The sequence below is a fragment of the Brassica napus genome, chromosome C8 (assembly GCF_020379485.1).
Source record: "Brassica napus cultivar Da-Ae chromosome C8, Da-Ae, whole genome shotgun sequence".
NCBI classification, from domain to species: Eukaryota; Viridiplantae; Streptophyta; class Magnoliopsida; order Brassicales; family Brassicaceae; genus Brassica; species Brassica napus.
In genome coordinates, this window is record NC_063451.1 from 24,570,130 (window position 1) to 24,584,321 (window position 14,192).

Consider the following 14,192-nt stretch of genomic DNA (forward strand, 5'->3'; position numbering starts at 1 on the left):
AATGTAAAAAATATTAATTTTTTTGAAAAAATAAAATTTCTGAAATTTAAATTCGAAAATATGAAATTAAAAGTAAAATTGAAATCATACTAATTAATATTCAAAGTTTCACAAATAAAAATAAAACATTCAGAGATTGGGGAAAAAAAACTACGGGTCTGGCACGTCCGGGAACACCTCGTTCGGGTACATCCTCTGCATCATCTCCATCATTTGCTGGTTCAGCCTCCTCTGTGCCTCATAGCCCGCCTGTTGAGCCGCCATCTGGGTCTCCAACAAAGATATTCGATCATCTTTGTCCTTCAACTGAGCCGTAAGTACTTCTGGATCAACAAAGGGCGGTGGTGCAGAAGAAGGAGGAACCGACCGGGTGCGACGACCCAAACCGAACAAACGTCCCTTCTTCTTTGGAACCGACTGAATAGAAAAAAGCCAAATTTAGAAATTTAAACCAAGAAATAAATGAATTGAACTTTAAAAAAAAAGAACATACGGATTCAACGATTTCGTTGATTCGACACCGGGACAAGTTGGTCGAAGCCGTCGAAGCGTCATCCTCGGTTTGAAGCTGAGACACTTCGTCTACCACCTGAGTTTGGACCAGGTCGACCACGTCCCTCACAAGACCGTCATCAATCTGGCCGGTCTTCTTGTTGGTATACGCCCTCCTCATTAGGGCGAGATCATCGACCGGCTCGCCATCATTTTCTTCCGCCTTGAAAAAAAACATAAAATTAAAGAAACATTAGAAATTAGAAGAAATGCACAATAAATTTAAATTCTGAAACTCAAATAATTGAAGAAAAAGCGGTTGAACTTACCATGCGATCTCCGAGAGTGGCAATAGATTGAGCACCCAAGTTATGCTTGTAGATGCCCTTCCCTTTACGGTCGCTCCTGCGGTTGGTGGAGTTGGTGGAAGAAGTTTCTTTCGTCTCCTCCTTATCCCAATGCGCACACAACTCCTTCCAGACCGTATCGTTCATCGACTTTGGGACCTTTTAATTAAAAAAAAAAGAAAAAGTTTAATAAATTAAAAAATAGTTTAATAAATTAAAAAATTGTTTAATAAATTAAATCGAACCTTATTGATTTCCCACTTCTTCTTCCACTCGTGGATCTGCTTCCCATAGTTGTCCATTACTTTATGGACGAAGTGGTGATAGATAAAGAGCGTCTCATCGGAATTCCAGTTGAACTCTTGCTGAAAAAAAAACACAATTAGTAGAAAATTTATATTAAAGATTAAAAATATAAGTAAAAAATTAGAATACTTACCGCAAACTGACGAAACCACAGAACCTGCTTGTCGGTTGGGAAGTGAGTGAAAGTCGGATGTCCACTGTCGAGGGCCGAGTACATCATACGGTTGATCCATGCGCTGATCCCGTTCCCGGATCGGTTGAACCTTATTAAAAGAACAAACGGTTAATAATGAATCCAAATTTAAAGAAAAAAAATGTTTAATTACCATGTTTGACCCCGTCCATGTGGATACGGAGTGAGATACGGAAGATGGTCACGACCGGGCTGTTGAACCAACTCCGCAACCCTCATCACTCCCGGAGGACCCGGAGGAACAGGAGCGGATGCAGCAGCGGGAGCGAGAGGAGCATGAGCGGGTGCAGCAGAGGGAGATGTATGGTTGGAGCTGTGGGGCGAAGGGGAATCCTGAAAATGGCTGGAATCCCGAGACTGGCTCCCCGTACCACCACGACCACGACGCTGTCGAGGCCGGGTCTGATCATCATGAGACCTGTAAATTAAAAAATATATATTTAATAAATACAGAAATATATAAATTAATTTTTTTTATTAAAAAAAATCCCAAATAATTTAATCACAGAAAAAGATTTATATATATTAAATTTTTTTAATAAATATATAAAAATAGTTCTAATAAACAAAAATAGTTTTAATAAATAAAAATTGTTTAATAATTAAAATGTTTTGTAAAATCCAAAAAATCGAATTTATATAGAAATTTTTTTTTGTAAAATCCAAAAAATCGAATTTATATAGAAAAATCGTTTTGTAAAATACAAAAATCGATTTTATATACAAAAATTGATTTTATAAATACAAAAAAAAAAAAATTATAAAAAATTCTAAATCAATTCAACAAAACAAATTATTCAACCAAATCACAATTCTAAACCTATTATACAACCAAATCACAATTCTAACCAATCACCCTAACAAAAATCTATCAAAACTACACAAAAACCTAACAAATAGAACCTAAGAGAGTGGGATAGGGTCCTTACATGATTTGTGTAAGAGAAGAGGGAGATCGCCGGAGATATCGTCGGATTTCAGGGGGAAATCGCCGGAGAGAAAGAGAGGAGTCGCGCAGAGGAAGAATAGAGAAATGGGGAAGAAGAAGGGGCTCGTGGTTATAAAACCTAGGGTCCGACGGACATTATCCGTCGGAATTCCGTCGGAATTATAATTTCAATTTTCGCGAAATATTTGCCCGGTAAAATGAAAATATTCCGAGGAAATTCCGACAGATAGTAAAATATCCGTCGGAATTTCCTCGGAATATTCCGAGGAAATACCGAGGAACTAGTGTTTGGGGTTTCAAAACATCAATTTTTTTTGCCGTATTTCATTTCTTATACAATTGTAATGCATACCATTGAGGATTCTTTGTATACATGAGCATAAACCATGAAATAACAAATTTCAAAACTAATGGAAAGTATTCCCTTTACCGTTCGTTAAAAGGTATAAGTGTTTCTCTTATGTTGCGAGATTTCGTTCATACAATCGGAAAAGTGTTAATTATACGGTAAGGAACAAATTTTTGACTTCATAATGAACGTAAGACACTTAATAAGGGTTATATAGGTGTTATTCAAACGGCAAAACGTTGTTTTCGGTTTAAAAACCCTATTTCCTCGGAATTTCCTCGGATTATTCCGAGGGAACTCCGACGAAACCCTCTTCTTCCTCGAAATTTCCTCGGAATATTCCGAGGAAATTCCGACGAACTAGTGTTTGGGGTTTCAAAACGTAATTTTTTTTTAAAAAATGCATCGATCGATGCGTTTTTGAACAAAAACAAATCGATCGATTACTAAGATGGCCCGGGCCGTAAGATTGTGATCGATCGATGAGAGTATTCCATCGATCTATCGACAATCTGAATTGTTCCTCGGAATTTCCTCGGAAAATCTTGTATGTTTTTTAAAAAATGCATCGATCGATGCGTTATAGAACAAAAACGCATCGATCGATTACTAGGATGGACCGGGCCGTAAGATTGTGATCGATCGATGAGATTAACCCATCGATCTATCGACAATCTGAATTGTTCCTCGGAATTTCATCGGAAAATCTTGTATGTTTTTTTAAAAATGCATCGATCGATGCGTTATAGAACAAAAACGCATCGATCGATTACTAGGATTTACGGGGCCGTAAGATTGTGATCGATCGATGAGAGTAACCCATCGATCTATCGACAATCTGAATTGTTCCTCGGAATTTCGTCGGAAAATCTTGTATGTTTTTTTAAAAATGCATCGATCGATGCGTTATAGAACACAAACGCATCGATCGATTACTAGTTTGGTCCAACGACCATCTCACGTATCCAATCGTCAAATGTTTCACCTCTGGCCAAACCAGCAGACACCTATTAATAGCACATATATATATATTATATCAATAAATGTGAATTAGTATAAATATGTGATAAAATATATTTTAATTTGTTTAAAGCACTCACATAAGTAAACATTCATCCAGTAAATTCTCTCTGCTTCATTTCTTCTAGTTCGTCCTCTGTGGCGTATCTATACTCGAACCGCTTTTCTGCCATGAAAATCCTGTATATGATGACAATAATGTAATTAATTAAGATTTAAATTTCAACTTGTTAAAATAAAAATTTGTAAGCTCATTTATTTACCTCTCATATTGAAGAACGTCTTCGCAGTTGGTGAGCAAATATGTTTGCAAATGACTGCGCTCCTGCTCAGTAAGTCGACGGTCCTTTGGTTTTCCGCTAAGTCGTCCAACGTCTGTGAAAATGTCTGGAACCGTAAAATGATATGTTGCCCGTTCGCCTCTATCATCATGCCGAGCAGGTCTTCTGTTTTTGGTCTGAACTTCTGCTGGAAAGTAGTACTCGGCAAAGTTTGAAGTTTCTTCATTGATCATCTGTGCGACTATAGAACCTTCCACCCTACTTAAATTTTTCACCATCTTCTTCAAATGGAACATATACCGCTCATACAGATACATCCATCTATACTGCACAGGACCACCAAGTTCCAATTCTCTTGCCAGGTGAATAACAAGATGCTCCATAACATCAAAAAATGAGGGAGGAAATATCTTCTCAAGGTTGCACTGAATCACGGCTATGTTAGTCTTCAAATTTTCAATACCTTCAAGAGTCACTGATCTCGTGCATAAATCGCGGAAGAAACCACTTATCCCTGCAATTGCTTCATGAACATTTCGTGGTAATATTTCCTTGAAGGCGAACGGAAGGAGGCGCTGCATCATTACATGGCAATCGTGGCTTTTCAAGCCAGTAAACTTTCCTTCCTTTCTGTCGATACAGTTACGCAAATTTGATGCGTAACCGTCTGGAAATTCCACATCGTTTGAAATCCAATCAAAGAACGCATCTTTTCCCGCTGCATCAAGTCGGTATATGGGAAAAGGAGCCCTACCATTCTCATCAACATGAAGTTCTGAACGAGCACATATATCGACTAAATCCAGTCTTGACTTCAAATTATCCTTTGTTTTACCTTGAACATTAAGGATCGTGTTCATGAGATTGTCAAAAAAGTTCTTCTCAATATGCATGACATCTAAATTATGCCTTAGCAGATGATCCTCCCAGTATGGCAGATCCCAGAAAATACTTTTTTTGTGCCAGTTATGTAGTTCTCCAACAGCATCTACCGGAAAACGCTCATGTCCACCGACTTCTGGCGTCCTTTCTGCACCAAAATCTCTTAGTTGTATCTTCAAATCTTTCCCACAAATTTCCGGAGGTGGACTGTCAAACACCCTCTTGTTCTTCGTAAACAAATTCCTACTCCTACGATATGGATGATCAGGTGGTAGGAATCTCCTGTGACAGTCAAACCAACACGTTTTCCTTCCGTGCTTTAGTTGGAAAGCATCAGTGTTATCTTGACAATATGGACATGATAGCCTTCCATGCGTTGTCCATCCAGACAACATACCATATGCTGGAAAATCACTTATTGTCCACATTAGTACTGCCCGCATTTGAAAGTTTTCTTTACACGAAACATCGTATGTTTCAGCACCTTGAGCCCATAGTTGTTGCAACTCATATATTAGTGGCTGAAGAAACACATCAAGTGATCTCTTAGGATGCTCTGGTCCGGGAACGAGAATCGAGAGAAACAAAAACTCTCGTCGCAAGCACAAGTTTGGGGGGAGGTTGTATGGTGTAAGAATGACGGGCCATAGAGAATACTGTCTTCCACTCTTGCCAAACGGACTGAAACCATCAGTACATAATCCAAGGTAGACATTTCTTCTCTCATACGCAAAGTCGGGATACTTTGATTGGAAATGCTTCCACGCTTTTGCATCTGAAGGATGTCTGATCTCACCATCTGTTGAGTGCTCCGCATGCCATCTCATTGGTTGCGCTGTGCGTTCAGACAGATACAACCTCTGCAACCTTTCCGTCAAAGGTAAATACCACATCCTTTTATATGGCACTGGAACTCTTCCAATTGTATCTTTATAACGAGGCTTTCCACAAAATTTGCATGTAACCCGCTGTTCATCCACCCTCCAATAAATCATGCAGTTGTCGCTGCATACATCTATTACCTGATACGATAAACCAAGACCAGCTACGAGTTTCTGAACCTCGTAGTATGAACCAGGAGCTACATTATCCTCGGGTAGAATACCTTTTACAAAATCAGCAATCGCATCCACACAGTCTTCAGCCAAATTATAATCTGTTTTAATGCCCATCAATCTTGTAGCAGATGATAAAGCTGAATGACCATCTCTGCAACCTTCGTACAATGGTTGCTTTCCAGCATCCAACATATCATAAAATCTCCTAGCTTCTGCATTGGGTAAATCTTCCCCTCTAAAATAATCATTTACCATCTGCTCAGTACCTACACCATAATCTACATCCGTTCTAATTGGTTCTTCTAATCTAACCGCTGGCTGAGGTTCACTAGTACTACCATGTTCATAATCAGTTTCCCCATGATGATACCAAATTTTGTAACTTCGTGTAAACCCACTCAAATATAGATGAGTCCAAACATCCCACTCTTTAATAACCTTTCTATTTTTACAATTAGAGCAAGGACATCTTAACATACCTGTTTTTGCTTCCGGTTGTCGGTGAACTAACCCCATGAATTCAGTTATACCTCGTTGGTATTCTTCCGTAAGCAATCTCGTGTTCGGATCCAAATGAGGTCGATCGATCCAAGAACGAAAATAATTTGAAGAAGACATATTTTTTATGAATCAAATTCGTGTGTAAATAGAGTAAGAGGGAGGATGAAGATATGAAGTGAATGAAGAGGAAGAGGAGTGCTTGTATTTATAGTTTAAATCCTGCCGACATACCGAGGAAATTCCGACGGAATTCCGACGGACAAAACTAGTTCGTCGGAATTTCCTCGGAATTTTGTAAAATCCCCCAACGGCTCTCCAACGGCTATAATATTTCCTCGGAATTCATCAGTTTTTTCCGAGGAACAGAGTTTTCCTCGGAATTTCCTCGGAATATTCCGACGGACTGTAGTTTCCTCGGAATTCCGTCGGTATATTCCGAGGAAATTCCGAGGAAACCCAATTTTGTGTTTCCTCGGAATTTCCTCGGAAATTCCTCGGTATATTTCGAGGATTTCATTTTCCGTCGGAATGTCCGTCAGAATATCGCTGTTTTCTTGTAGTGACGTTTAAATTATACTAAATATAATATAACTAAAATATAGCCAATCTATTACAAAGGCAAAAAGAAAACTAAATTAAGCAAACATAAAGCTTAATTTGGAGTACCAAGATTAATTGCGAATACATTATTTATTTTTGAAACACATCTCTCCCAAGAAAAGAACATCTCAATGGACAATGGTTGACATCTAACGGCCACATGGCATAGAGCATCAAAACTGATGAAGCCGTCGCTATAAGTTCCTGCAACAAGGTATCAACGTTAGCACTCTTGATTTATTTCTTATTACAATATCAAAAGCCTAGTTTACAGTTACTACTGTTGGAACTATTAGGGGGACCAGAGCCTTCTATCTATGTTAACTGTGTTGGTTTGAAGATTATTGCAAAATTCAATGTAGGAGTTCTCATTTTATGGCTAAACTTGTGCATCTGATTTTCATTCAAGTAAGAGTACATATATTGAAATACCTATTACAAGTCAGTCATCTACAACCTAACAAAACTAGTGCTGTTTGTTGACGTTTAAGCCAACACTTGCCTGATGATCTAAAAGACTAAAACCCAATTTTTACAGGGAAGGTTTTGAGTGAAGAGAGATGTGGGCGTAGGCAAGAACATTAACCTGGTTATTGTAAAGAGCAATGGCTATAGAGCTTCCCATGTACTCGATCACATTTAAGATCCCGGTATAGGCCTGAAAAGCATGATTCACAAAGAGTTTAACATAGAATATAATCAAGTAAAAGATCTACGAGTTATCTAATAACTAAATCTAACAAATATGATAATCCAAAAGTATAAAACTTTGACACTGTGAGCTGTATTGATATCACATAAGCAGCTTTCTTTGAATTAAAGTAAAACAAATACCAGCTAGTGCCAACACAAAACAAATTCTTTAAAACAGCAGAGTGTTTAAAAAAGCAGAGTGTTGATATATTGACATACCAAAGATGCAAAAAGAATAGAGCCAAAAACTAATGAAAGAGACAGAAGAAGCCTCTTTCCCATTCTCAATCCCCGTCCATTTTCTGCCCCTTCCTCCTGTAGCCAGTCTCAACATCAATGTTAGTCAACACTGCCACCAGGTGCATTGACACTAAACATAAGGCATCAAATTTTATCAAAACTCACGTTAATGTTGGAGATGAAAGTGCTTCAAAGGATTTTAATTTCTCAAAAATTATGTACATAAATACAAAAGACATGAACTGCAGTGGTTTGTATTCAACGCTACGTTGGATGGCAATCCATGCACTCTGCAAAAAAAAAAGAGAGAAACAGAAACAGAGAGAGATTCATATATGACTGAGATATTAACATTTCAAATGTCATATATGCATAGATATGGAGAAACAAGAAACTTTTACAGCATGAATACACAAAATCCACATTCCTAAAAAGTTTCAACATTATTCTTCTGAAGTACTTACAAACACAGTTGCTATTACTAGGTTAATCAACATATCATTTCTGGAAGACTTGGAATACCTGTAACAAGATGAGTCAACAAATCATGATTATAATATGCTTTTAAACGATGAACATAAAAAAATTTGAGTGGACAGTGGACTCATAAGGAATCTCTTACCTTGGACCCCATGGTATTATAGGCTGCTTATCAGCATATTTAATGTCCTTGGAAACCTGAATTATGAGAAATTCATCCAGGTTTAAGAAAGGAAGTCCATAAAGTCCAAAGATGAACAACTTGGACAATTTGAACAAATACAATTACAATTATGAAATAAATAAGTAAAAATTGAGCAAATATATAAATATTAAAAGCACAAAAATCATATAAAATTGGACAACTTGAGATGAAAACCAATAATTACATAACAAACTAAATCAAATACAAGAACATTCATAGAGTGAAACGATGAATAATTGAATATTCCTTTATATAAGCACAATCAACTATCTAAAATAGTCATGCAAATCATTTTTTTGGTTTACATAGACTGCACAACAAATTCACAATTTCAAAATTAAAATAATTACTTATTTATGATAAAGCACCAAACAAAAAGTATCAAAATTAAGATAAAAATGGCCAATAATAGTAATAATATAAATAATATTTGTTGCTGCAGAGTGATCCCTCCAACTTTGAGTTGGAGATTGTCCACGTGGCCATAGAATCTGTCGATGATAGCTTCAAAGAGTTTCGTTTGTTTCTATCTGTTGTAGAGGACAAACTTTGAGCTAGATAGCTTAATGAAATTCAACATGCGTAGTGCTGCATCTCCTTACTACATAACTTTGGTTGCACGCCTTCCATCTAGCGGTTTGCAGTAGATCTTTCAGGTTCTCGTAGAGGAAGAATGTCTTGGCATTTTAGATTTGACATGCCCCATCTCTAGACCTGAAGGTAAAGACTGCTTTGTTGATACATTAATCAATTTCACTACTTTTGATGACTATATTTGACATATCACATAGAGACCAATAGTTCGAAGAAGGAGTCAACTCCTTTTTACGTCCACATACCGAACCATTGTGTGCTACCTACCAAGACAGATTGCTTGGCTGGATCAAGTCAGTAATTCCATGGCCTTCCTCTGAGATTGGTTTCAGTGACACAAAGCGTTTTTACATGGTAATATACTCTTATTTTGGTCACTTGCATGCATCAGTTTTGCTTTTGACGTAGTACTAAATTACTAATATATGTTTTTTTTTTGGTAGTTGAATGAATCTGAGTTGCAATTTGATTGGATTTCTTTGTACGTGGAACTTGCAATTTGTGATTCCCATAGGTGGTTTACAACTGTAAGGTTTATGTTCTCCACTTTGCATATCAATAACATACTTGGTGATGTATCAATAACATACTTGGTGATGATACAAAGTCTTGTTGTTGCAGAAGGATCTCTCCAACTTTGAGTTGGAGATTGTCCAAGTGGCCATAGAATCTCTCGATGATAAGGAGCCCCCAAGTATCAAGTCTAAAGCTGCTGTCATTTACATAGCATACAAGGACTTAGCCAAGGCTAGGACTGGAGAGCCTTATCACTGCCAAGCTGTTGTGAGACGAGTAATCAACGAGGCTACAGGAACATTGAGCATCCAAGGTGATTGCTAGATTGAAGATGAAACGGCTTCAGCTTTGGCGGCTTCTAAGAAGAGATCCTGAATGCTTAGGAGTTCATAAGCTATGGAGTTGTCTAGTCCTAGGTGGTACGTACAAAAACTTTGGACTCTGCTCTTCCCCCACCTAGTTGATTAGCTATTTAGTAATTTAAGACATTTGAAGATGTGTATCAGATGGTAATATTTAACTATTAATTAGTGATGCTTATGTATTGTGTGCTTTTGGTCTCTATTTAAGACATTTGAAGATGTGTATCGGATGTAGTAGTACTTAACTGATATTACTTATTACTTTGTGCTTTTGGTCTCTCTATATATGCTTTTGGTCTCTCTATTTAAGATATTTGAAGATGTATATCAGATGATAGTATTTAACTATTAATTAGTGATGCTTATGTAATTTTGTGTTTTTTGGTCTCTTTCTTTTTTTTAAGCATGTCCCTAATGCAATTAAGTTAATTTACTATTTTTATTTGCATCATTTATAGATTAAGTTGACTTTGGTATGCATTAACCAATTTTGTGATAGTATGTAATGCCCAATCTAGTCCTAAATCTAAGATTGAGCACTACAGTACGAGAGACATTGATAAGAGCATTATTTCATTAGTTTTCTAACCGTACCTTCATTTCTTAACACCATTTGGCAAAACAACCCCTAATTAAAACAGCATTTATGTAGACTGATCCTTCCAACCATCGTGCCGTTTTTTGCTTTATAGACTCCACTACACACCGTTTCATATACGGGAGACTAGTAAAGCACACAAAACCCCGTGTCTTAGAGAGAGAATGTCCAATCAATCAATCCATCACTAACTATCGTCTTTCTCCAACAAACACCGCCTTAGACTCCGAGGAAGAGGACGACTTGTCATCCATTGAAAGCATAACTCCTCTCAATCAAAGATCGATTCCGTTCACCAGTCTCCTCTCTCATTGAAAAGGTTCTTTCCTTCTTTCTCTTTGTTTTGCTACATTTAGTAACTTGTTTTTTCCTCTGAATCATTTGCTTCCGCTTTGAGATAGTTCTCTCACTTGGATCCTTTCGAATCTTACTCATTGATCAAAAAGCTTATACAATTCAAATCGGTTCAAACTGTTCTTACTCGGTTAAAATCAATTTAAATTAATCTATTTAGTCTAAATATGTTAAATTAAGCAATAATGTTAGTATAAATCTATAAATTTGTTTAATTTATTTTATTTTGTATATCTAATTTTGATAATTCATCACAAAATTTTTTATAACTAAACTCAAAAACTAAAGTATGTCATATAAATGTAAAATATATATATAATAGATTAATTATTCGTTAACGCCTAGGCCTCGCCTAAGCCTCGCTTAGGCCCCGAATAACCCGGTTAGTCGCTAGTCCTCTAAAAAGCACCTAGTTACAGCCTATTGATTTTCTGAACATTAATCCAGATCATAAAAATACACAAGCAAGAGATATACAAGCAAAAAAATGATTATGAATTAAACTGAAGACAAAATAAACCAAAGAATAATTATTGAAAACGTAAAACAATATCTAACTATAGAATAACAAACACATAATTATTATTATTAAAAGAGAAATATATGAATACTAGGGTGGAAGATCACCACTTGTATTCGATGATAAAACGTCCATCTCGCATGATAAACTCTTGCTTGGGGCAGCAAGAGAAGTAGTGAAAGCCGACTGGGAGCTCAACTTGCTAAAGAAGAATACAATAGATAACTCGAGGTGGAAAGAGTTTAGTGGAAAGGAGGGGATCTTGGCCAAAACACTAAAGGCACGCATTGACATGGAACGTACAAGAAGAGAGTTTCTGTGCAGCTCTTCGCTTGCGTTGAAGATGCATAGTAATTTCGATGCTACCAACGAGAGAGAGTGTTGTATATGCTTCTTTGATTTGCACCTCTCCGCTGCTGGTTGCCGTTGTTCCCCGGAGAAGTACTCATGTTTGACTCATGTGAAGCAGCTGTGTTCGTGTCCGTGGGTTGCTAAATATTATCTGTTTCGCTATGATATGGATGAACTGAATGTTCTTCTTGAGGCTGTGGAAGGAAAACTTATTTCTGTGTATAGATGGGCGCGTCAAGATTTGGGATTGGCTTTAAGTGAACACCTCTCAGGAAGCAAGATGGAGACTGGTGAGGAAGAACCACAAGCAGCTGCACTTTTAGGGAAAGATTTACAGTTGAAAGTAACATCGAGAGAAGATCTAAGTAGAGGGTTAGAAAAGAGGTTACTTCTGAAAGTCAAGGAGGAGCAATTAACACCAAGCCACTGTATGAAGCCAGTCAAAGAAGAAGAAGGCATCTCTATGACAGCTGCTAAGTCCACAAGTGGAAAAAAGAATTCACAGAGTGTACCTGATGATGTGATACTCCTAAGTGATGATGAGCATGACATACCTAGGAAACAAGGTTCTGAGAAAAGAGATGCAGTTTCGTCTGGAAAGCATTTGAAAATACAGGAGAGACCAACCCACGTTTTAGCGTTGGAAGCGCCTAGCAAAACTCCTGTTCCCATGATAGAAAAGCAAGCAATTTATTTGCCTGATAGACAATTCACTATGTCATTGCCTACTAATGACCAAAGAGCAGTGCAAGGGGATGTTACAAGTTCTGTATCGCATGGGGAAGTTAATGCCGTAGTTGATGGTGTTACGAGCAACCAAGATGGTGTTAAACCTACCAGCTGTAAATCCAAAACCTCTGGAGCTTTGGCTATACAGGAAGTGGTTGATGGGATAAGAAGTAACTCAGGGACACCGTCTTGTTCGCAGAACAATAGTCCAGATAGGATCATCCGCCAAAAGGGTCCACGTATAGCAAAAGTCGTGAGGAGAATCAATTGCAATGTAGAGCCTCTAAACTATGGTTCTGTGCTTTCTGGAAAATCATGGTGCAACCGCCGAGCAATTTTTCCTAAAGGTAACATGTTGTTTATGTAAACATATATGCATTGATGATATTTTGCAAAGTGCTTAATGTCTATTCTTCTTTGGTGCAGGGTTTCGTAGTCGGGTCAAGTACATAAACGTTTTGGATCCGACGAGGATGAGCTTCTACGTTTCAGAGATTCTTGATGCTGGACGCAACAGTCCATTGTTCATGGTAAATTAATATCTTTCTTGTCTGAAAAAAAGGTTTCATTGCCTTAGATTATCTTGGTCATTAACAAACTGTGTGGTATGATCTTCTTGTTAGGTTTACTTGGAGGGTGTTCCCAGTGAGGTGTTTGCTCACTTGTCTCCTACAAGATGCTGGGAGATGGTACGAGATAGAGTAAACCAAGAGATAAGTAAGCAGCACAAAGCCGGTAAGCCAGATCTTCCTCCTCTGCAGCCCTCTGGGAGTCCTGACGGTTTTGAAATGTTTGGATATACATCACCTGCAATCCTACAGGTAATAATAGTAAAACCAACTTTGCCTAGAAAATATAAGCTTCATTTGTAAATCTAGTTGACAGATAGATAATCTAATTTGTTAAAACAGGCCATTGAAGCATTAGACGTGAATAGAGTTTGCACAGAGTATTGGGAGTCCAGGCCTTACTCGCGGCCACAGGTTCAGTTCCCTGCAAATGCTCTTCTTCTCAGAGAAGCCAACACAAGCATTCAATCATCAGATGTGAGAAATCTCCAGAAAGCTCCCAGACAACGTCTATTACCTGCTGGAGCGAAGTCTAATCTCAAAGTTCTGCTCAAGAAAGCTAACATGGAGGAACTAAGCTCACTTCAAGAGGTTTTAAGTGAGTCTAACATAGATTTGGTGACCGAACTTGTGAAGGAAGAGATCCAGAAGCGGTGCTGATTTAGTTGGAAGGAGATTGATTTTTAGTGTGTACATACAGAGTTGATGAGGCTCCCTGCACGTTCTTTTTGGACACCCTTGCAGAGGAAACAGGGAAACATATAACCAGAAGCCTGTTTCTTCTTACGTCTCTTGAAACAACAACACAGAGGAGAAAGAAAGGAAGAAGACTTTAAAGGCTCTTGAAACCATTAGTTTTAGACTTTAGTCACTAGTGGGAACTACAACAAGATTCATGTGTGGATTGGTTTCCAGTTCAACATCACACACTAGTTTTGACATCTATTTTGAAAGTCCAAAGTACATTGAATTGAAAGAGATTATCAAAAAATTACTTACCCTT

The 14,192-nt window shown here is 37.6% G+C and overlaps 1 protein-coding gene across 1 annotated transcript; it reads left to right on the forward strand.

The window, feature by feature from the left end:
• Positions 1–7,583: 7,583 nt before the first annotated feature.
• Positions 7,584–14,192, forward strand: LOC106383288 (putative lysine-specific demethylase JMJ16). The gene is made up of 6 exons (XM_013823407.2): positions 7,584–7,628; positions 9,812–9,982; positions 11,635–12,967; positions 13,047–13,150; positions 13,244–13,441; positions 13,532–14,192. The coding sequence occupies exons 1-6, from the start codon at positions 7,584–7,586 to the stop codon at positions 13,847–13,849; spliced, it is 2,169 nt and encodes a 722-aa protein (XP_013678861.2). The 3' UTR covers positions 13,850–14,192.

Bases quoted from the DNA above. Each gene is read 5' to 3' on its own strand.
- LOC106383288 (XM_013823407.2), top strand. From the start codon at position 7,584: ATGGCTATAGAGCTTCCCATGTACTCGATCACATTTAAGATCCCG. The intron at 9,983-11,634 runs GTAATCAACGAG...TATGAATACTAG, and splicing joins GCCAAGCTGTTGTGAGACGA to GGTGGAAGATCACCACTTGT. The intron at 13,151-13,243 runs GTAAATTAATAT...TCTTCTTGTTAG, and splicing joins GCAACAGTCCATTGTTCATG to GTTTACTTGGAGGGTGTTCC.